The 23,921-nt window shown below is 32.9% G+C and overlaps 2 protein-coding genes across 7 annotated transcripts in view; both read left to right on the top strand.

Annotated features, from left to right (window-relative positions):
- The window catches only part of LOC123894994 (cytochrome P450 72A68-like), an 81,181-nt gene that overhangs the window by 54,749 nt on the left and 2,511 nt on the right, over positions 1-23,921 (top strand). The window contains exons 1-5 of one of the 6 annotated variants that reach the window (XM_045945163.1): positions 12,043-12,594; positions 14,392-14,609; positions 14,697-14,941; positions 15,491-15,878; positions 15,955-16,480. In XM_045945163.1, coding sequence (XP_045801119.1) covers positions 12,321-12,594; positions 14,392-14,609; positions 14,697-14,941; positions 15,491-15,878; positions 15,955-16,380 — 1,551 coding nt within the window. In that variant the 5' untranslated portion in view covers positions 12,043-12,320 and the 3' untranslated portion in view covers positions 16,381-16,480. Of the gene's footprint in view, positions 1-12,042; positions 12,595-14,391; positions 14,610-14,696; positions 14,942-15,490; positions 15,879-15,954; positions 16,481-22,576; positions 23,073-23,921 lie in introns of those variants that run through there. The other 5 variants (XM_045945168.1, XM_045945158.1, XM_045945159.1 and 2 more) reach the window with 5 other exon arrangements.
- Positions 2,510-6,766, top strand: LOC123894998 (cytochrome P450 72A68-like). The gene is made up of 5 exons (XM_045945170.1): positions 2,510-2,824; positions 4,449-4,666; positions 4,755-4,999; positions 5,776-6,163; positions 6,242-6,766. Exons 1-5 carry the CDS (start codon positions 2,548-2,550, stop codon positions 6,665-6,667), a joined length of 1,554 nt encoding a protein of 517 aa, XP_045801126.1. The 5' UTR covers positions 2,510-2,547; the 3' UTR covers positions 6,668-6,766.

The following is a 23,921-nucleotide window of genomic DNA, read 5'->3' as shown; positions in this document are numbered from 1 at the left end:
ACCCCTTTAATGCTCACTTAACAAATTAAACCTGAACCTAAATCACACGGTATGTGTCAATTGTTGTGAATTCGAATCTCTTTCTTTAAATCAACAAGGTTACATTGCATTTTTTGCCCCCTAAGTTTCAAAAACTTGCAATTTTGTCCTCCTAATTTTCAAAATAGCAGTTTTGGCCCCCTATTTTTACCCCATTTTGCAAAAGGCCTATTTTAACCCAGTCAACGTTGATGTGGCAAGTCACCTAACTGACTCAGCTGCCACATTTTGTCATCTAATTTTCAAAATAGCAAAGTTGTTTTTCAATTTTCATTGGTTGTTATTATTGGATCCGGCGCACAATATCTTCTGCGGTTTATACATTACATCCTTCCTTGGTAGCCTTCATCAAATTCTCATACACTACATCCTTCCTCTCACATCCTTCATCAAAATCTTCTTTATACATTCATTTGGTTCTCATCAAGCACTCTTTAATTTGTCCATCTCCAAGTTATATTTACCAAGATCCATGATTTTTGTGTGCCATGAAAGGACCTTGTTTTTTTAAGTAAATGTTTTTTTTATAATCCCACACAAAAGCTCAGATTTGTGAATAATCTTGCGATGAAATTAAAGAGATGGAAACCATGAAACACTCAGGAAAAAAAACAGAGGTGGGGTGGGGATCCTGGTAGAAAGATTCATTCACAATGATGATGATTTACTCAATTTAGATTAGATTCCTTCAATGAATCATCAAAGAATGTATCTATTGGTGCTGATGGCACATTACAATATTTTCTATGTAGCCGTCGGCATCAGTGCTCTCCTCTTTTTTTGGATGATCGGTGTCCAAAATTAGCAAACAATTTTGTCAAAAACAAAAAATAGCAAACAATGGAAACCCCAACTTTTTATTTAGTATTTTAATTATTAGATGACAAAAGAAGTTGATGCGGCATCTGAGTCACTTAAGTGTTGATTTGGTCAAAACAGGCCTTTTGTAAAAGTGAGTAAAGATATGAGTCAAAACTGCTATTTTGAAAATTAGGGGGCCAAAATTGTAAGTTTTTGAAACTTAAAGAGCCAAAAGTGCAATTTAGCCAATCAACAATAACAAACAGTGGAGAAAAAAAATCAATCAATAACTAATACAAATGAAACCAAGCAATTGACACAAATCCAACCAAACAAATAACAAAAATTAGTAAAAAGGAACAAAACACTTAAAATAAATTTGTTATCTTGTTCGCCCCAACAATGACTTATGTCTTAGGGAGAAAGTAGCTCACTGTTCCATTATTCATATATAATTTTTACTCATTTTTCAATCTCATTTTTTAAACAAGAGATTTAACAAAAGCACTAAGAAATTGCTCTCCAAGAGCAATACCTAATTTCTCCAATTTTTTATCTCCCGCCCAAGGTGTTTGTGATGTGTTTTCTATCTTTAAATCTACTCTAAAGAGCACTAAACACTCAGGTTTTCTCACTTAAGAATTTCATCTCTTTTGTTTCTCTCACTATAATCATTCTCTTCCTTCACAAATGATACAAAATAAGTAGAATACATAAATTGAGACGGACACCTCAAGTATCCCCTCTGACTTCTGGCGGGGAGGCACATACCTCTCATGTCTAGAGAAAATCCCTTCAACTCCTAAAAAGCTTCTTTTTAAACCACCACACAATCCGTCTTAAACACCTTTCATTTTCTATCATGTTTAACCTTCATTTTGTGGTTTCCAAACGAATTTTGAGGCACACACAATAGATTTAGTTGGTAAAAAGTTGACTCATACCCCTACAATGGTGTGAGTTCAACTCTAGTGCTCTTAAAGAATAATTTGTAAGTGTCTTATGAATCTTAAGATTTATCTGACATTGGTGAGTTGTAACCAATTCAAATAAAAACAATTATATTGGTGAGGTCTAGAACTCAATTCACATAAAATAAAAAAAACAGGAATTTTTGTTTGGTAAGAAAAACACAAGTTGAGCTCAATGTTTTGATTAATATTTTTTTTGGTGCAATAAAAATTATTTTTATATATTTTTATGAAATTTATTTTAACGAAAAAATAAAAAGTCATACTTTAAATTATTTCAAGAAAAAGAACAAAAAAATCATACTAAATTATTATATTTTGTTTTTCTTAATTAGCATAAATTTTATTTTATTTTATAATTTAGGGTAGTGGAGTCCCAGTGATCATAACTCAGTCCTGCAGGAACATTACATTTTATATATAATGATCAAAATTCAAACTCTAATATTTTCACTTATTTACTTTAAAAGATAAAATTTTAACGACTATGCAGATTTCTCGTACTTGACAACACACAAAATTTAGGACATTACCATTTACCATGGTCGATTGATGACAGAATCTATGCAGATTAATCTTACCATGGCTGTTATATGAAGTGTGAAACCGACAAAAAAAATTAGGTCATCAATGACATACGGATATGGTGTGAATAGTTTGTCTTCATTACATGAAAGCACATATAAACTTCCGCTAATTCCTTTCATTCACCAAATACTCTAAAGTCAACACAGAAATGGCTACTGCAACTACAGTAATAATTCTTTTCACCGTGATTATACTTACACTCACATGGGCATGGAGGATTTTGAATTGGGTATGGTTTAAGCCAAAGAAGCTAGAAAAATTACTAAGAGAACAAGGACTTAAAGGGAATTCATATAGATTTTTAGTTGGAGACATAAAAGATTTTCTTAAGATGAGAAAGGAAGCAACATCTAAACCTATGAATCTTTCTGATGATATTGCTCCTCGTGTGTATTCCTTTATCCATCAAAGTTTTGAAAAACATGGTATGTCTCTTTTAATTCCTTCCAACTCTTGCTAGTATTTTTTATTTTGTTGGGATTATTCAATTTTTCGTTGATTCATTGAAAAAGTTATGTATCTAACCTCTATATATATATATATATATATATATACCGGATACATTACTTTTTTAATGAACTTAAAAAGTGATTTTTTATTTATAATAGTTACGAAAGGGAGTATTAATTGGTTTACTCCTTACCAATACGACCAACATACATTGGCAATTAATTGTAGAGGAAAAAATAAAATATTTGATTGTACATCTCTAGGCGTCCTGGTCCTATTTTAATTTTGCACACCTGAAAGAGAATGTAATTGTGTTGTTTTTAATAATAAAAGAAGTTCATGTACTAAATTATTAAAGCAAATGCTAAATCCTCTCTTCGTCCCAAAATATAAGCAAAAGTAGGTCAATAAAAGTTGATGAATTTGGTTTAAAATTTAGTCCAGATACATTCATTTTTATTAACTCATTTTTGCTTATATTTTGGGACGGAGGGAGTAATGTCCTAGGGCACTAGTTAAGAATTTAAGCTTAGAAATTTTTTCTTGATTATTGTGTAGTCAATACATGAAAAGTATAAAGAATAATGCTAGCAACACACTCTTTAATAAATACACTTCAACACACTCTTTTTTATTGGTTGAAATTCACATGGGTCCCATAAAAAAATGTGGACCCATATAACTTTTATGAGACCCATATAAATTTTAACCAATAGAAGAAAGTGTGTTAGAGTGTGTTTGTTAAAGAGTGTGTTGCTAGCACTCCTCAAGTATAAATTTTGATTGCTTCAATACATAACTTTTCTTTTATTTCATTTTTTTAGCTCCTTAACTAGTGCCCGGGGACACTAGTTAGCAATACCCAATTATTAATACATAGTAGTACTCCCTTCGATCTTATATATAAGAGAAAGTTTACTTTATAGATTTATTAAAAATCCAATGTATTTAGATCATATTATCGATCAAATACATTAGATTTATTAAAAATCTAAAGTATCTAGACCATATATATACTCCATCCGTCCCAAAATATAAACAAAAGTGGGTCAAAGAAACTTGATGTATTTGGTTATAGATTTGAACCAAATAAATCCACTTTTGTTGACCACCTTTTGCTTATATTTTGAGACGGAAGAAGTATATAGGACCGGAGGGAGTAGTTGTTAGTGGAGTAGTGAGGTAAAGAAAGACATGTTGTATCGTTCTCGAGAGCTTAGCTCAGTTGATAGGGACATCACGCAGAAGTCGGGATTCGAACCCCGAACACTCAACTTATTAAATTTTTAACCACACTAACTGATAAAAAAAAAACAAAAATACTGTATTAATGAAAAATGGTTTATTAGTAAAAACAATTACTAAATGTTGTATTGATATTTTAAACGAACAGTGATGCTCACTATGCCGATCCACCATCCATCCAATCTATTGTGCAAGATGAATGTGGTTTATTGAATTGGATTGAATGGATCACGATCCAATCTACTGCATAAGATCAATAATCATATTAAGCTCCGATCAGTGATCATACTTGCCACTAGGTTCTGAACATTGCACTCTATATCTTAACTCGTTTTGTATATCTTTGTACTTCAGGGAAGAATTCTTTTATCTGGTTTGGACCAGTACCAAGGTTGAACATTGCAGATCCTGAGCTAATTAAAGATGTACTTAACAAATCCTACGATTTCCCAAAGCCAAATGCGAATCCGCTTGTTAAGTTACTAATTAAAGGTCTTGTAAACCTTGAGGGAGAACGGTGGAGCAAGCACAGAAAGATCATAAATCCTGCATTCCATGTAGAAAAACTAAAGGCAAGTTTCCTATGTTACAAAACATTATTTTAATTGTTAATGCACACATGCTTAGTTTGACTCCTCTTTACTATCTTTTACGCCACAGATCATGTTACCGATATTCTTTAAAAGTTGCGATGATCTGATTAGAAAATGGGAGACAACGTTGTCATCGGATGGATCATGTGAAATGGACGTATGGCCCTTCCTTCAAAACTTGGCAAGTGATGTTATTTCACGAACAGCATTTGGAAGTAGTTATGAAGAAGGAAGGAGAATATTTCAACTTCAAATCGAGCAAGCTGAACTTGCAAAAACAGTTATGATGAAAGCTTACATCCCTGGATGGAGGTAATTGACTAATTCGTGTATCGAATTTCTTGTTGATTAATGCAAGATTAAGCTTATGAAATGAGTTTTATTCTATTGAACGACACTCGCCATATATTTCTGACATTTATCGCTGGAAACATTATTTCGCAACTATTTATGATTAACAATCAAAGAAATTTTATTTTACGTCACAAAGATTTTACCATAAATTGTTTTATTAGCAAGTAACAAGCAGTCAAGCACCATTAAAAATCAATATGTTATAGTATGTGCTCATTTCTAACTGATAACCGTGAAGGAAAGATGAGATATAGTAAATGGAGATTTGGCGCCTCTAGTTTCTGTTTGGTTTGCAAAATGTAAGTGCTATATAGAACAACAGAGAACAAACTTATGGTGTTGAACATATTATGTTAGTATTTTTAGATAACTTGTGTTTGGAACAAAAAGTTGTTCGGTCATTTAGTGAGGGACAAAAATTTCGATTTTTATCCAGTTTCCGAAATTGTTTTAAAATTAAACACAGTTCAACTAGAGTTATCATGTTCACTCCCTTATTTTTTAGCAAATCAAATGAATCCCTAAAATTGATAGTTTTGTTTAATAAAATTGAGCTAGCACGACAGAAGTTGGACTATTTGTGCTTATAATAACAACTATTGATTATTAATTAATGAATGGTTTATAGTATTGTATATTCTAAGTAAATTGTTCACTTCGGAAGAACAAGATTCAGGAATTAGCAATCCCTTCATATCATATTAATTACAAGACTAATTATATTTATTTTGAAGGTTTCTACCCACTCCTACCCATAGGAGGATGAAGCAAATTGCCAGAGAGGTTAAAGCTTCCCTTACCGATATGATTAACAAGAGAGAGAGCGCACTAAAAGCAGGTGAAGCAACTAAGGACGATTTATTAGGGATACTTCTGGAATCAAATCACAAGGAAATCAAAGAAAACGACAACAATAAAAATGTCGGAATGAATCTTGAAGATGTAATAGAAGAATGCAAGCTATTCTACTTTGCAGGGCAAGAGACCACTTCAGTTTTGCTTGTTTGGACAATGGTGTTGTTGAGTAGGTACCCTGTTTGGCAAGCACGTGCAAGGGAGGAAGTATTACAGGTTTTCGGCAACAAAAAACCAGATTTTGATGGGCTAAGTCATCTTAAGATTGTAAGTATTGTTTCTTCCGTTCGTAATAAACATTATTTTCTTTGATACTTATGTTGGACATAACTCTTTTTGAGACAGGTTACCATGATTTTATATGAGGTTCTTAGGTTATATCCACCAGTAATTGCGCTAGCTCGAACTGCTCACAAAGATGTGAAACTTGGAAACCTAACATTACCTGTCGGAGTACAACTTTTGTTATCGATAATTTTGGTTCACCATGACATAGAACTATGGGGTGATGATGCTAAGGTGTTCAATCCTGAGAGATTCTCTGAAGGTGTTTTGAAAGCAACAAATGGAAAAAATGCATTTTTTCCATTTGGTGGGGGTCCTAGAATTTGCATTGGGCAAAACTTTTCCATATTGGAAGCAAAGATAGCAATAGCAATGATATTACAACATTTCTCATTTGAACTTTCTCCAACCTATGCTCATGCCCCTTCTACGGTAATTACGCTTCAACCTCAATATGGTGCTCATATAATTCTACGAAAATTGTAACCATAAAATTTATAAGTAGCTTATTGTGCTATTAGAATGTTCATAATGAAAAATAGAAGCTCATCATATAATAAAAGAGCATTTGTTTGGCGATGTCAACTCTTAAATGGTTCTTTATATTTCGATGGATTAGTGTCTTTTTTTACTCGTAAATCGAAAACACCTTGAATGCATCCAAAATTTGTTACAAATGCTATTATATTTATTGGAACGGGATATTTGAAAGCTAAATACTAATATGTACTAAAGGATTTTGAAATCGAAAATGTGATTTTTTTTTTAATTAAATTGTCTAGTGGCTAAAATTAAACATGTACGAAGAAGAGGGACTTCCAAGATTGAAACTCAAGCTCCTCCATGTCAAATGTTTTGCAGTTATGATACAATAAATGTGATTTTTTAGTAGTTTTACTTATGACAGAATAAATATTATCTAATCCATCTTTTGCGCTAGCTTCTGTAAAGGTTTCCGGCATCAATGTCTCCCCTTTCAATGCATCTTTACATTTTTTAAGAAATATCTTTACATCTTTACATTTTTTTGATAAAAAATAGCTTGCATCTTGACCTTTTATAAATCAAAGTCATTCTCTGTAGTAAACTTATCAATATCCCAATTGGACCCCTTTCGTGGTCACTTGACAAATTTGAACCAAAAGTTCACGGTAGGTGTCAATTATTGTGGATTCGAACCTCTTTGTTCAAATCAACAATAATAAAGAGTGGAGCAAAAAACTCAATAGCAACTAATACCAAGGAAACCAAATAATAATAGTTCTAACAACCTAAGTGAAAGCACAAATCCAACCAAACAAATAAAAAAATAAAATAGTAGAGGAACTGTTGTGAATTCGATTAAATCTTACACTAATAAACTTGATGTGTGGAGCAAATACGATTAAGCAATCAAATAAGCGAACGACAATAATAATCACAAATCAAAAGATAAATGGCGAGAAAGAAAAGGACACAATAAATTTGTTTACCCAATTCGGTCAAAGTGACCTACTCTGGAGGAGAGAGCAGTTCTCCGTTCCACTATCAAACTTGAAGTACTTGTTACAAAGAAATTCTCCAAAAGATTTACAAGAATTAGCCTTGATCCTAATTCTACCCTAAGCCCGAATTTCTTCTCGTGACCAAGAAATTCAATATGAAAGTGTTTCCCAAGGTGATAGAATGATTACCCAACCCTAGAGTCTTCATAATAACGTTGTTGACGATCAGTTCTCCTCTGACTTAATCACGCGCGACGTGGAGCAGTTACACGCGCGGCGTAGTATGAAGAGAAGCAACCACGCGCGGCGTGATGGATTTGACGCGCGGCGTGGTTGCAATCAATATATATTGAAAAGTCAGTTTTCTGTGAAAGGGTTCGAAAATCCTAAGTTCATCACTACATTTCAGAGATTCTGGGCAAGAATTGAGGTCTGATCCTGCATTCCAGTGGATAGCCTTAAGGGATTCAGCAGCATGAGAGCTTTCACCATGAAGTTGGAGCTTGGAGTGAATCAAGAGCTCTGAGGAGCTAAATCCCTCATAGAGGTTGGATCTAGGATGAAACTTAGGCTGTAATCTAATGTAATATTACTTATTGAATTGAATCTCTCTTAGGCTGTAAGTGTTATTTCATGAATGACTTTACTTAATGCATTTCAAATTCTGAACAACTTTGCAATGATCTTAGATTCTAATTATGTATGAGAATATGAGTTAGAATCCGAACTGAATTCATGAAGCATTTGAGTGTTTCCGGTCGAGAGATTGAAACAGAGTGTAGCACACGATCAACGCGTTTTCAAATACTCCGGGCATGGAGCTCAAGCCCAGGCGCAGCGCGTTTTGACAGTATGTGTTGTTTTGCTGTTTTTTGGGAAAAAATATTTTCTTTGAGGACACTCTGACTTGGATTTGTTTTATTTTAAAACATATTTGTCTCTAGGATTTAGGCATATATTTTTCTATAAATAGATGTTGATTTATTCATAGAAATATTGAGAGAGAGGAATCATGTAGAGACACCATTAGTAGGACCATGTGTATTTGGTGTAAGTATCTACAAAGGTGATGTAGTAGTTATACCCATAGTAGGACTTAAAAGGAGCAGGGCCCCACAAGTCACAATGAATGACTTCAAAGGGTTTAGTATTGACAGTGTTAGATAAGGGTGCATGCAGTCGATGAGATTTACCAACACAACAAGCAATGCAAGTAAAAGTAGTAGTTTTATTAGAGAAATGAATTTTACACCACTTTAGTATAGTTTGAACAGCCTTATTATGGGCATGGCCTAACCTTAGGTGCCAAGTATGTAAAGTACTATCTACATATCCAATGGTTAAAGCATTGTTACATTGAATATTTTTATTCAAAGCAGACAAATGACTAGAAAACAAACTAGGAGTTTTATTCAAGAGCAAAGAAGGACTAGACTGAGCAGTAGGGTTGAATTCAAAGGGCATGAACTTGTATAATCCATCTTGTCCAACAGTGCCCTCCAGTAAGATGTGATTAGAACCCTGTGATTTAACATAGCAGTTATGAGGGTGGAATTCAAAGAAGACATTATTATATTTGGCAAACTTACTAACAAATAACAGATTTTTAGATATATTAGGAACATGAAGTAAGTCATTAAGCTTTAGATGAACACTACGATCATAAGGGGAGCAAAAACTCTATTGACCTAAAGATTTGATTGATACGCCTTAGCCATTTCCCATAGTGACTTGATCATGCCCTTGATAAGGTACGATAGGCCAGATTGTTGGGATTGTAAGTGAGGTGGTGTGATGCACCTGAGTCAGGATACCAAGATGCTGTAGAGATGGTATCTATGTCTGGAATAGAGTTGTAGTATTGAGGCAGAGCTAAGTGTGCAGAGGGGCGAGGGTAGGGATTGTAATGTGGCGGTCTAGGGTTGTTACCAGCATTGGAACCACGTGCATTAGGTCTAGAAGACGAGGGATCATACCTGTACCAACAAATTGACGCATCATGATCTTTCCTTGAGCAGATTTGTCACTGATACCTACCAGTATTGGGCGTGAATTGAGTTTTGCCACAGCTTCGACCTCTGCCTTTGTTGCGTCTTCTTCCGCGATGAGCTTTGACATTGTAATGTTCAGTTCCTGAGTCTTGGCCTTCTGAATCAGAGTTGTGGTTGCTATTCTTGGATTCAATTTGAGCAACATTGGCTGATACACTTGGATTAGCTAATTCTTGTCGAAACTTTTCGAACTGTGATTCTTGAAGAAGGAGCAACGCCTCAATGTCCTCCACTTTTGGTGTATCTGACCTACTGTAAACCATCATCACGAAAGGATTGAATTCCTCCGTTAATCCTTCAAGGATAACTTCCACTATCAAGGAATTCACAATAGATTTAATGCGCAAGAGATATTCATTTACCGTTCTTGAGTGCTTCTTTGTGTTCTTCAATTCAGATCTGAGTTGACGAGCTCGTGATTTGAGTACAAAATTGAAATAGGTATGAATCTTTTCCCAAACCTCATAAGAGTGTTTCCAGCTTAAGACGCGAGGAAGAACTCCATCTGAAATTGTTGAAAGAAGACAAGTGAAAAGCGATTGATCTTTGAATAACCACTTCTAGTACTCGTCGGAGTTCTTACCGTCCAATCGATCGGCGACGGAGGCGAATTGCAGAGGAATTTCAGGATTAACTATGAAACGGTGAAGGTTATGTGCGGTAATGACACCATTTACCTGCTGACTCCATAGAAGAAAGTTTTTCTCGTCTAATTTGATGGTGAGAGAGTGAGTCAAGCCCGATTTCGTCGATTCTTTGTTTGTATTTGGTAGATCCGTGGTGGTGTTGTTCACCGGAATTGATTCTGATTGTGGATCAGTCGCCATTGATGATGGTGAAGACGAAGATCTTGGAATTTTGTTGCGGAACGCGTTTCTTGAACCCTAAAGGCTCATGATACCATATTGGAAAATGATAGAGTAATATTTGTGAAAGCTTTTCATTTCAATTGTACTATTCATCATATGTGAACAGTTACCATAAGCTCTATAAATAGAGTTGTACATACAGATACAAGTGGCAATGCCACATCAGCACTTTCTAACTGACTAAGTGTCAACTCAGCAAGGCCTAACTATTTGCTAACACCCTAGTGCCAGCTCAGCATTTTACAGCTAACAAGGCTAATGCTCTATTTAGTTTGTTACACTTTGATTACAAGACCTATATTCTAATAAAGTTGATCTAGCAATGAGAGATTCTATGTTTGATACTCAACTCAATTAATAAACATCCACACTACTAAAATTAGAGGTGGACAACGGGCCGGTTTGGGTCGGTACAGGCCCAAAACCACCAATCAGCCCAATCCACGGTTGCTATTACTAGGCCCATTTCGACCCCTTTTTTGTTTCGGTTTTTCGGGTCTCGGGTCTGACGGGTAACGGGTTTGTCCGGTTGGGTTCATGCGGTTAAGAACTCAAAAGATGAAAAAATTTCAGAAGCAAGATTAAAAAAAAAAGTAGAAGAATGGTTCAGATCTATACCATGATACATCAAAATGAAAAAAAAAAAAAAAAAAAACCAGTATCATAAATCTCAGATCTATGAAAACAGGTTAAAAAATTGTAATAAAAACATAAAAATACTATGATTTGAGAAAAATAAGAAGAAGAAGATGAGATCAGGTGGAGACATGGTTAGACAGAATGAAACAATAGAGATACAAACAAATCACAAGTTTGCAGCATGAAGAAATCATGAAACCAAGAAGAGAGAAATTGTGTGGTTATGAATTATGATGAGTTTTAAAGGAAATAATGTTAAATATGGAGTAGTATATAATAATAAATATAAATATTAATAATAGTTAATCTAGCTTTTATTTGACAGTAATAGACTTGCTTGTACTACTATAGGAAACTGTACCAAGTATGCATTACACGTGAATGTCCAGCTATTATCCATATGTCAAAATTGAATGCATTAATTACTTACCAATAAAAACTATTAAATATACTTGACTACACAGTAAAATACAGTAATTGATCGCATATAACAAGACACGTTCGGGCTGGTTCGGTCACCTATGGGTGTAACTTAGAAAACCGAACCCGACCGACTAGACCCATTAAAAACCAATTTTCTTGTTTTTTGAACCCGAAATCCATTTAAAACCGACCCGTAACATAAAAAACCGTTCGGTTTAACTGGGTTGGCTTGGTTATGCGGGTCCTGTCCACTCCTAACTAAAATTATCATTTTTCTATTAAAAAAGTAAAAATTAATTATTGGATATTTTTTCAATACGTATCGAGAAGTATTTTACACATGTTGGATATGTATATGATGGGATACGCAATTTTAGAAACACGAATATTATTCGAACACAATTATCTAACAGTAACAAATGCTGTATACGACAATTATGTCTCGAATTCCATGCTGTAAGTAGAGAAAGAGAAGATATCTTATTTTTGTACAAAAAATTGATGTTGATATAACACCTATTTTAGAAATATCTTAGTAAATGACATATACGGATGTGGTGTGAATTATTTGTCTTCATTTCTTTGTTACCCCACTAATTTGTGTGTACCTTCTTCTCTTATCAACTTCCGCTAATTTCTTTCGTCCCCCAAATACTCTACAGTCTACACAGAAATGGCTACTACAACTACAACAATAATTCTCTTCACCTTGATGATACTTGTTCTCACATGTGCATGGAGGATTTTGAATTGGGTATGGTTAAAGCCAAAGAAGCTAGAAAAATTGCTAAGAGAACAAGGACTTAAAGGGGATTCATATAAACCTATGAATCTTCTAAAGGATCTTCTAAAGATGCGAAATGAAGCAACATCTAAACCTATGAATCTTTCTGATGATATTGTTCCTCGTGTGTATTCCTTTATCCATCAAAGTCTTCAAAAACATGGTATGTCTTTATTTATTTTTTTAGTTGTGTTAACAAATTGGCTGCAGGATTAATTCCAGGAGAAGTTGAACTCACCCTATGTAGCGACATAATTGCAATCACTTTTCAAATTTATGGTCTTCCTGTTATAGTTATTCAATAAGTCTGAAAAGTGAATTTTTTGTATTAACTCTTTGGTTTCAAGGACTGGTAATCCAGAATTTGGCCGTGGGCAAGTAAAGTCTAGCCAATAATTTTTTTTACCAATGGTCGAACTTAGGTTATCTCAAACAATTCGTCCTAGAGGATCTCATTAACCACTTAAACCTAATGCCTTAGTTTAGGCGTCCCATTTTAGTTTTGCTCACTTCTTAAGACAATGATTAATTGTGTTGTTTTTATTAATAAAAAAAGTTTATTGTACTAAAATATTCTTATGAATAGTAGTTAGTGAAGTAGTTAGGTAGTTGAAATAAAATAGAGATATTAGTGAAAAATAGTATATTAGTGGAAAATAAACATATGTACTTGGATCATATTCTGTGTGGTGCTGCATCCAGAGCAGAAAAAATAAAGTATGGAATGAGATATGGTGCAGTGCTGCATCCACCGCACAAAAATAAAGTATTTGATCTTATCTGTACTTGGCCAGCCCCGCTGGGTAATCCTAAAATGGTGAAGTACCCGAACCAGATACTCCATGGTATTCGTGTGGTATGCACCAATTTCGTACCCATTTTTATTTGGTTGATTTATGATGATGAATACGGAGAAAATATATTAGCGGTCGAAAAATCTCTTAAAATATTATAGTTTTTTATTATATTTCAATTATCTCTCATTTTTTATGAAAATAGTTGAGACGGTGTACCAAAAAAAATTAAATCTTCAAAGTATAATGATAATAATTCACTTAAAAATTAATTTTTTAATATTTTATATTAGCGTACCCATACCTTAAATTTTCTAAAAATATCGTACCGCGTACCAGTAATGGGACAGTGATGGGGCAGTGATGGGGCAGTGATGGGGCAACATAGCCCGCTAGCCTGCTGAAAAAATGGGACAGTGATGGGGCAGGTTGCCTGCCTGCTGGCTCATTTTTGTCAACATCCATCCAATCTATTTTGCAAGATCAATGTGGTTTATTGAAATGGTTTGAATGAATCGCGATCCAATCTACTTCCTAAGATCAATGGAGTAATATGATACTAGTTATTTTGGAAGTAATAAACATAGGAGAATGTTAACTTGTGCCCTTAAGACACATGTTAAGGAAGTAAAAATAGAAATTCTTAAATGCTAATTTGTGCATTTTGACTTTTGAGTTTTGAAGCATTAAATTTTTTGTATCATTAAATGATGAATTTCTATTTTGGTATATCTTTAACATGTGTCCCAAGACCCATAAACATATACAACTTCTTTCTCTATGTTTGCTTTAGGCACAGTTTTTCTAAAAAGAGAACACAGAAAATACCAAGATGGAACAAATAGTTTGTAGAATAAAGTCTTAACTTATCAATTAGATTTAGAGTAAAGTCTCATACTCTCATTTCAGTCACTCACAAAACATACTGAGACACATTATTCTCTGAGCTAAAGTTCATCGACAAACCATCCTGTGTTCATGTAGGAAGAAGCGACTAGTTATGGATGATCGATCTCAAACATGATAGCATGTCATCTGCATTAATTGTACTAATTGCTTTAGGAAAGAATGACATCTATTTTTGGTGCATCATTGATCAGTGATGGTAATAGTCATCACTGCTCAGTGATCATACTTATCTCTTTTTGAATATCGTTATACTGCAGGGAAGAATTCTTTTATCTGGTTTGGACCAGTACCAAGGTTGATCATCGCAGATCCTGAGCTAATTAAAGATGTACTTAACAAATATGACGATTTCCGAAAGCCAGATGTGAATCCGGTTGCCAAGTTACTAATTAGAGGTCTTATACACCTCGAGGGTGAACAGTGGCGCAAGCACAGAAAGATAGTAAACCCTGCATTCCATATAGAAAAACTGAAGGCAAGTTTCCCTTTAAGTAACTCGCTTGTCGTTTTAAAATATGTTACAAAACATGATTTTAATTCCTCTTTATCTTTTACACAACAGATCAAGTTACCAATATTCTTCAAAAGTTGTGATGATCTGATTAGCAAATGGGAGACAATGTTGTCATCAGATGGATCATGTGAAATGGATGTATGGCCTTTCCTTCAAAACTTGGCAAGTGATGTTATTTCTCGAACAGCATTTGGAAGTAGTTATGAAGAAGGAAGGAGAATATTTGAACTTCTAATCGAGCAAGCTGAACTTGCAAAAACAGTTATGCTGAAAGCTTCTATCCCTGGATGGAGGTAATTGACTAATTCGTGTATCGAACTTCTTGTTGATTAATGCAAGATTTAGTTGGTGGAATGAGTTTTATTCTATTTAACATACATTAATTGTACTATTAGCAAGTAACAAGCACCATTAAAAATCAATATGTGCACATTTCTAACTGATCATTGTGAAGGAAAGATGAGATATAGTAAATGGAGATTTGTCTTCTCGAGGGTCCATTTGATTTGCAAAATGTAAGTACTAGACGAAACAACAAAGAACAAACTTTTAAGGTGTTGAGCATATTTTTATTTTGTATGATGTTTGGTAAACAAAATATCATTTTAGTATTTTAGACAACTTGTACTTAGAACAAAAAGTTGTTCTGTAGTTCAGTGAGGGATAAAAATATGTTAGACTTTTTGTGCTTATAATAACACTATTGATTTATTAATTAATCAATGGTTTATCGTATTGTATATTCTAAGTAAACTGGTCACTTTAGAAGACAACATGCATTCTGGAAATAGCAACGCCTTCCTATCATATTAATTACTGGACTAATTATGTTTATTTTGAAGGTTTCTACCCACTCCTACCCATAGGAGGATGAAGCAAATTGCTAGAGATGTTAAAGCTTCCTTTACCGATATGATTAACAAGAGAGAGAGTGCAATAAAAGCAGGTGAAGCAACTAAGGATGATTTATTAGGTATACTTTTGGAATCAAATCGCAAGGAAATCAAAGAAAACGACAACAATAAGAATGTCGGAATGAATCTTGAAGATGTAATAGAGGAATGCAAGCTATTCTACTTTGCAGGGCAAGAGACCACTGCAGTTCTGCTTGTTTGGACAATGGTGTTGTTGAGTAGGTACCCTGTTTGGCAAGCACGTGCAAGGGAGGAAGTATTACAAGTTTTCGGCAACAAAAAACCAGATTTTGATGGGCTAAGTCATCTTAAGATTGTAAGTATTGTTTCTTCCGTTCTTAATAAACAATATACGCTTTGATACTTACGCTGGACATAACTCTTTGAGACAGGTTACCATGATTTTGTATGAGGTTCTTAGGTTATACCCATCAATAATCACGTTAGTTCGAACTCCTCACAAAGATGTGAAACTTGGAAACCTAACATTACCTGTCGGAGTACAACTTTTGTTATCGATAATTTTGGTTCACCATGACATAGAACTATGGGGTGATGATGCTAAAGTGTTCAATCCTGAGAGATTTTCTGAAGGTGTTTTGAAAGCAACAAATGGAAAAAATGCATTTTTTCCATTTGGAGGGGGTCCTAGAATTTGCATTGGACAAAACTTTTCCATATTGGAAGCAAAGATAGCAATAGCAATGATATTACAACATTTCTCATTTGAACTTTCTCCAACCTATGCTCATGCCCCTGTTACGGTAATTACGCTTCAACCGCAATATGGTGCTCATATAATTCTACGAAAATTGTAACTATAAAATTTATAAATAGCTTATTGTGCTATTAGAATGCTCATAATGAAAAAATAGAACTTCGTCATATAATAAAAGACAATTTGTTTGGAGATATCAACCCTTAAGTGGTTCTCTATACTTTGATGGATTAGTATTTTTTTTTTTACATTTAACTCGAAAACACCTTGAGTGCATCAAAAAATTTGTTTCAAATGCTATATGTATTGGAATGTAAATATAGGATTTTGAAATTGAAAATGTGAGTTTTTTTTGTTTTTTGTTTTTTTTTATCAAATAGTCAGGTGGCTAAAATTAAACATCATATGAGTTTTATTTTATTTTTTTATCAAATGTTTTTGTAGTTATCATACAATAAATCTGATTTTTTTAGCAGTTTAACTAATGACACCATAAAGCTAATTATAAAAAAAAAACTAATGACACCATAAATGTTATCCTATCGTCTTTTGCACTTCCATAAAGGTTTTTAGCATCAATGTCTCACCTTTCAATGCATCTTTTACATTTTTGTTGACCCAAATTGCTTGCATCTTGACCTTCTATAAATAAAAGTCATTATATCTAAGTCACTAGGTTTGTATTGTATTGAAGGGTTTGAGTAGTACGTTATAAGTTCTGGGTTAGATTTCCGACTCATTGTAAACAAAAAAACAAAGTCATTATATGTAGTAAACTTATCAATATCTCACTTGGATCCCTTTAATGCTCACTTAACAAATTAAATCTGAACCTAAATCCCACGATATGTCTCAATTGTTGTGAATTAGAACCTCTTTGTTCATGAGTGGAACAAAAAATTCAATAACAACTAATACAAATGAAACCAAGCAATTGACACAAATCCAACCAAACAAATAACAAAAATTAGTAAAAAGGAACAAAATACTTAGGGCTCATTTGGTGCATAGGATAAGAGACATGATATGATAACTATATTATATCCTGTCTCAATCCAGTGTTTGGTGACATAACAGGATATGGTAGCTAATCCTGAAGTTTATCTTATCATGTCTCTCTAGTTATAATTTTTATCCTGAATTTGAGCCAAGTTTTGCAGGAAAGGCCATACATCCATTTCACATGATCCATCGGATGACAAAATAGTCTCCCATTTGCCAATAAGATCATGGCAACTTTTGACGAATATTGGTAACATGATTTGTGGCGTAAAAGATAAACAAGAGTTAAAATTCGTCAAGTCAAACTAAGCACGTGTTCATTAAGAATTAAAATAATGTTTTGTAACATATTTTAAAACGGCGAGCTAGTCACTTAGGTAAAATCTATATCTATATTATCTTGTCACTTAGGGAAACTTGCCTTCAGTTTTTCTACATGGAATGCAGGATTTATTATCTTTCTGTGCTTGCTCCACTGTTCTCCCTCGAGGTTTACAAGACCTTTAATTAGTAACTTGATTTGCGGATTTGCATCTGGCTTTGGGAAGTCATAGTATTTGTTAAGTACATCTTTAATTATCTCAGGATCAGTGATATTCAACCTTGGTACTGGTCTAAGCCAGATAAAAGAATTCTTCCCTACGGTACAAAGATATACAAAAAGTGGTAAGATAGAGGAGTGCAAAGTCGCAGATCACACGCAATGTTCAAAACCTAGTGGCAAGTATGATCACTGATCAGTGATGCACAAAAAATATGTCATTCTCACTGATCGATCATCCATAACTAGTTGCTTCTTCCTACATGAACGAACAAAAGATGGTTTGTGGATGAATTGTAGCTTAGAGAATAATGTGCCTCAGTGTGTTTTGTGAGCGACTAAGTTTTTTTGTGTTTTTTGTGAGAGAATTCACTCTAAATCTAATTGATAAATTAAGAATATTCTGAATTTTGGTTCATACTACACCGATAATCTCTAATAGTAGAAGCTGATACGAGGAATAACCAACAAAATTCTTGAGTTCGAAATAACAGTACGAAGATAGTTAGGATGGTTGTTAGTAGTTACTCCTCCGTCTCTAATTATAAACCTCCTTTAAAATATAAACTTTGTCCCTAAATATAAGTTCATTTTGAAATTCCTAGACACATTTATTAATATTTTTTCAAACATAACCCTATACATACTTTACATTGGAATCCCAAAAATCACGTACAAATAAATTTTTTCATCAATGACAATATAGTAAATGAAACACCCAAAAGTACATATTAATACTATCAACTTTTCTTAATATGCATGAAAAATACCAATAAGAGTTTATAATAAGGGATAGAGGGAGTAGTAGATAATTGAATGCAATGCAAATGTAAGGTGCTGAATATTATGAATAATAGTATTAATTAGTTTAAAAGTAGTTAGTTTTTGCTTATAACAGTGATCAAAATTTGAAGTGTTTTTTTTTTACTTATATTTGTTTCTGGAGGGAGTGCAAACTATTTTATCGATCTTGGTACTTTCTATATGTTCTATTTCTAGAGCACAGAAAAGGGTGTGCTGTACCTAATATGTTTATTGCAACTAGTTGTATTCTCTACTACACACTTAGTGTGGGAGCCTAATCCGTTTATTGCTTCCAAAATAACTATCATATTACTCCATTGATCTTATGCAGTAGATTGGATTGCGATCCATTCAATCCAATTCAATAAACCACATTGATGTTACTCAATATATTGGATGGATGTAGTAAATAATACTACCTCCGTCCTTAATTATAAGACTTCATTGAGAAAATTGCGTAAATTAAGAAAGTGGACTCCGACATTAAATTTGTTGACAATTGATATTGTTTTTACAATTTTAACCTTCAAGAAAGAGAATAAGTTATCGCTTTTTCTAAAGTACTGTATTTATTACAGATTGTAGGAAGAAAAAAAGTTGACACAGATAGATTGTAAAAAAAATATGCACTTTAATTAGGGTATGTTGGGAATGAAATAATTAATGTCTTTGAAAATATGAAAGAAGTCTTATAAAAAATAATGACAAAGAAAAATTAAAGAGATTTACATAGAGACGAAGGTAGTAGTAATTAGAAGTTGCAAAACATATCAATCCACCCCACCATCAACGCATTTAAAAAAGGGGCGGGCCACCCACCTCGGGCTTGCCCCCTCGACAGGTTGGTGCACCGGCATATTGACCATTACATTTTTCAACAGGCTAATAGGCTAATCAAGTACAAATATGATCAAATACCTAACTACTCCACTAATGACTACTCCCTTCGTACCAAAATTTAACATCTAGTTGACCACTACACTTACGTCAATACACAAAATTATTAATACACAATTTTGAACACTAATATTTTTAAGAATAATGCTAGCAACACACTCTTTAACAAACACACTTCAACACACTCTCTTTTATTGGTTGAAATTCACATGGGTCTCAAAAAAATGTGGACCCATATAACTTTTATGGGACCCATATAAATTTTAACCAATAGAAAAGAGTGTGTTAGAGTGTGTTTGTTAAAGAGTGTGTTGCTAGCACTCCTCATATTTTTAATTGTCTATTTGTTCAAATTATAAAAACTTAATATTTTGAAAATACTCATCAAAACAAATCAAATAAGATCTTATATGCTAATGTTTACATCTGTATGTTATTAAAAAAAAAAGGGTAAAACAAGATAAATAAATAGTACATTTAGTTAAAGTAAGTTTTATATATTGGGACAAAGGGGATATTATGTATTACTCTCACCGTCCTAAAATGAGTCACCCAATTGACTAGTTCACGTATGTCAATGCATAACTTGACGATTAATATCTTTAATTGCGTGATAGTATAAATATTATAAAAAGTTAATATTTTGAAAATACTCAAGACAAATCCAATAACATTTTATATGCTAATTTTTATTTTTATTTACTAGTAGAAAAATATGGTCAAACTAAAATGTGTGAATAATGTACAACAGTCAACTGAGTAATTCAATTTGGGTCGGAGTAATTTAGACTATTTAATACATAATATTTTTTTTAATTATTAAAAATAGCTCAATTATTCATTCTCTTTAAAATAGGACGCCTAGAGATGCACAATTAAATACTTTATTGTCCGTCTATAATTAATTGCCAATGTATGTTGTTCGTATTTGTAAAGAGTTAATAGTACTTCCCTCCCTCTTTTATTTTTAATATTTTTTTAAAGTTTTGGTCCCCTATTTTGTGTTCTTGCCTCCTTAGAAATCAAGGATATAGTAGTACGATCCTATAGAACAGATCCTGTTCAAGTAAGGTTGTTTGGTCTCCTATTTTAAAATTCAACTTTTTGGACCTTCTATTTTAAATTTTTTAACTTTTGATCCCCACATTAATTTGGAGTCAATTTTGATGATATAATCAAATCAATTATGATGTGGCAAATGACATGTAGATAAATCAAAGTACACATGTCATTATTATTTAATTTATTAAAAAATATTTACATTCAATAAAATGTTATTTACCTCAATAAAGATATTATATAATAAATTAAATATTTTGTAATATATTCATTATTGAAATTGAATTAAACAATGCCGTAAAAAAAGACAAAATTAAAAAATAATGGCATGTGTAATTGTTTAATCCACGTGTTATTTGCCAACATAATTGACATTGCCACATGATCAAAATCGACTCCCAATTGGAGTGGGGGCAAAGTCTAAATTTTTTGAAATAGGGGGATAAAAAAGTTGATTTTTAAAATAGAAAGACCAAAACTTAAAAAAATTTGAAAATACGAGGACCAAAACTGCATTTAAGTAAAAAAAATGAACAAATACTTTAGTTTCAATAAATTTAAAAAGTAAAGTTACAATAGTGGCGGGAGAAAATATCTTATAACCGCGTGAGTTCAACTCCTCTTATTAGGGATGTACATGGATTGGGCAAATTCAGTCAACCCGGTCAAATCCACCCAATCCAACCCAAAAAATTTGATTAGGTCGGACAATTGACGAAAGGATTTCAACAAGAAATACAAGAACATGTTAAATGCATCATTTTAAAATAGTTAAAACTTTTTTTTTTGACAAAAAAAAAAAGTTAAAACTTTAGTGTTTCTTGGAAGATTATTCTTGCATTTCTTCACTTAAAACTTTAGTGTTTTTTTTTTGTTTTTACAATATTAAAACTTTAGTATTTGTGTAGGAAAGAGTATTTTCCTAGTGGCTTTGGTCTTAGCCAGCCCTCAAATATTTTTGGCTTAACTATACATTTGGTCCCTTACGTTTATTTTAGGTTTTAATTTGGTCCCTTACGTTTAAAAAGTATCAATTTGGTCCCTTACGTTTATTTTAGGTTTCAAGTTGGTCATTTCCGTCAATTTTGTCACATGTGACAGTCAATTTGCATACGTGGACTGACACGTGGCACTTGGACACGCTGACACGTGTACTGTTCAAACGGTGTTAGTGACAAAACTAACGGAAATGACTAACTTGAAACTTAAAATAAACGTAAGGGACCAAATTGATACTTTTTAAACGTAAGGGACCAAATTAAAACCTAAAATAAACGTAAGGGACCAAATATGTAGTTAAGCCAATATTTTTGAGACTGAAGTAGCTAGCCGTAGGAATAAATGATCCTAATAATGGGTTAGAAAAAAGGGTAAGACATATGAATCATAAATGTGAAACCGACAAAAAAAGTCTTAGTCTACTATGTTCATTGAACTTGAAGCATATCTTGTGATGTTTCTATTCTATCCTACCAACCCAATTAATTATTCTTGTTTTACTATCTTGCCCCTACTTTCTTATAAATAAAATAACAAATATAATATTCAAATTTTATTTTTAAGCAAATGCTAACACTTACTCTTCATTCAAAATTGATAAAAATTATCTTAAAAGGTTATGTATTTAATTCCCTAAATGAATAAATTGCCTTTACAATATAAATTTTTATTCTAGATTTCTTATAATTTTTTAAAAAAAAACCAAATGATCAATATATTACTAAAAACTTTTTAAGTAGGTGTAGTGTTTAGAGAATAAGAAAAATTGTTACTAGAATAAATCACAAAAAACAAACACTACAATTACACATATGTTAATAAATAATAACAAGAAATACTTGTTTATACTTTTTTGACTAATTGTTTGGGTTAAATTTGTCGTTTGTCCTTGTATTTTTGCCATTTTTAACATTTATCTTTATCATAAAATTTTGGTTAATTGGATAGATAAAAAATACCACATAAATATCACATAAACTCATTTCATAATGTGAACGCGCAAAAGTAAACATTAAATTCTTTAATGGACTCGTGATATATTTGGCTTCCTAAAAAAAAAATTTGGCTTATTAGTAGAAAATAAGTTACAGTGAAGGACATGCGTCTTCAATTGAAAAGCATATATTAAGAAATACTTTTTTTTACATCACTAATCTGTGTGAACCTTCTTCTTTTATCATCTTCCCATAAAATCTTTAATTCATCAATTTCTTTAATGGCTACAACTACAGCAATAATTCTCTTCACCTTGATGATACTTGTTCTGACATGTGCATGGAGGATTTTGAATTGGGTATGGTTAAAGCCAAAGAAGCTAGAAAAATTACTAAGAGAACAAGGACTTAAAGGGAATTCATATAGACTTTTAGTTGGAGATGCAAAGGATCTTCTAAAGATGAGAAAGGAAGCAACATCTAAACCTATGAGTCTTTCTGATGATATTGTTCCACGTGTGTTTACTTATATCCAGCATAGTGTTGCAAAATATGGTATGTGTTATATTTTTAATTTTTTTTAATTTTTTTGGTAAGAGGTTTATGTCGTATAATTTATTCCCAACAATGATTATTCAATTTTTCCATTTTTATGTATTTTGTGGTATTGAATTTTTCCTTAGACACTTGGCTTTGAGTTACCCTCTTAATTATTGTGATTATTAATCGCAAAACTTTAGATAGGTTTAATTAAGAGGGACAATATCATACTCCCTTCTTGAGGGATATATACAAGACAAGATAATTAAAGTCGGTGAATAAATATTGATGTATTTGGTTCAAATTTCGATCATCTCTCTTAAGTTGGGTTTTGGTTTCAATAGTTTGTCTTGAAATCCACTCAACCCAACCCGGCCCTATAATACAGATTTAATAAAAACTATATTACATCATATTTTTTTTAAAAAAGTGGTGGGTTACCCCCACTACCAATCTGGTCGATCCGGAAATGGGTGGTAAAAGGTTTTAAATTGTGGTTCGCATCCGTAATTGCGGCCGCAGTATTGCGGATGCGGTAGCCTCCGCAACCGCATCGTAACCGCATCAGAAGTCGCATCAGGCAATTTAAAAACTTGTTACCGCATTTGAAATAATCGCAATTGTTACCACATCCACGACCGCAACCGCAATTTAAAAACTTGGGTGGGTTAACCCTACCCGATCTAATATTGTAATTGGAAATTCTCCCGCTAAACCCAAATTGGAGTACCCTATAGTTCTGATCCAAGTTTTGGCCAAAATCAACTCAATCAAACCTATGTATGGTTCAAGAAACATCTTCCTCAACCCTGCAACCCTGCAATGAGACTAATATATATGTATGGGATAATACTCTTGTAATAT

This window comes from Trifolium pratense, linkage group LG7 (assembly GCF_020283565.1).
Source record: "Trifolium pratense cultivar HEN17-A07 linkage group LG7, ARS_RC_1.1, whole genome shotgun sequence".
NCBI classification, from domain to species: domain Eukaryota; kingdom Viridiplantae; phylum Streptophyta; class Magnoliopsida; order Fabales; family Fabaceae; genus Trifolium; species Trifolium pratense.
Note: the sequence above shows the minus strand (reverse complement) of the source record. Positions and strands in the feature narration are given on the sequence as shown.

What these genes read in the sequence shown, in the direction of transcription:
- LOC123894998 (XM_045945170.1), top strand. Translation starts at nt 2,548, where the DNA reads ATGGCTACTGCAACTACAGTAATAATTCTTTTCACCGTGATTATACTT. An exon ending in TCCATGTAGAAAAACTAAAG is followed by an intron (nt 4,667 to 4,754) that starts GCAAGTTTCCTA and finishes TTTACGCCACAG; the next exon opens with ATCATGTTACCGATATTCTT. An exon ending in GCTTACATCCCTGGATGGAG is followed by an intron (nt 5,000 to 5,775) that starts GTAATTGACTAA and finishes TTTATTTTGAAG; the next exon opens with GTTTCTACCCACTCCTACCC.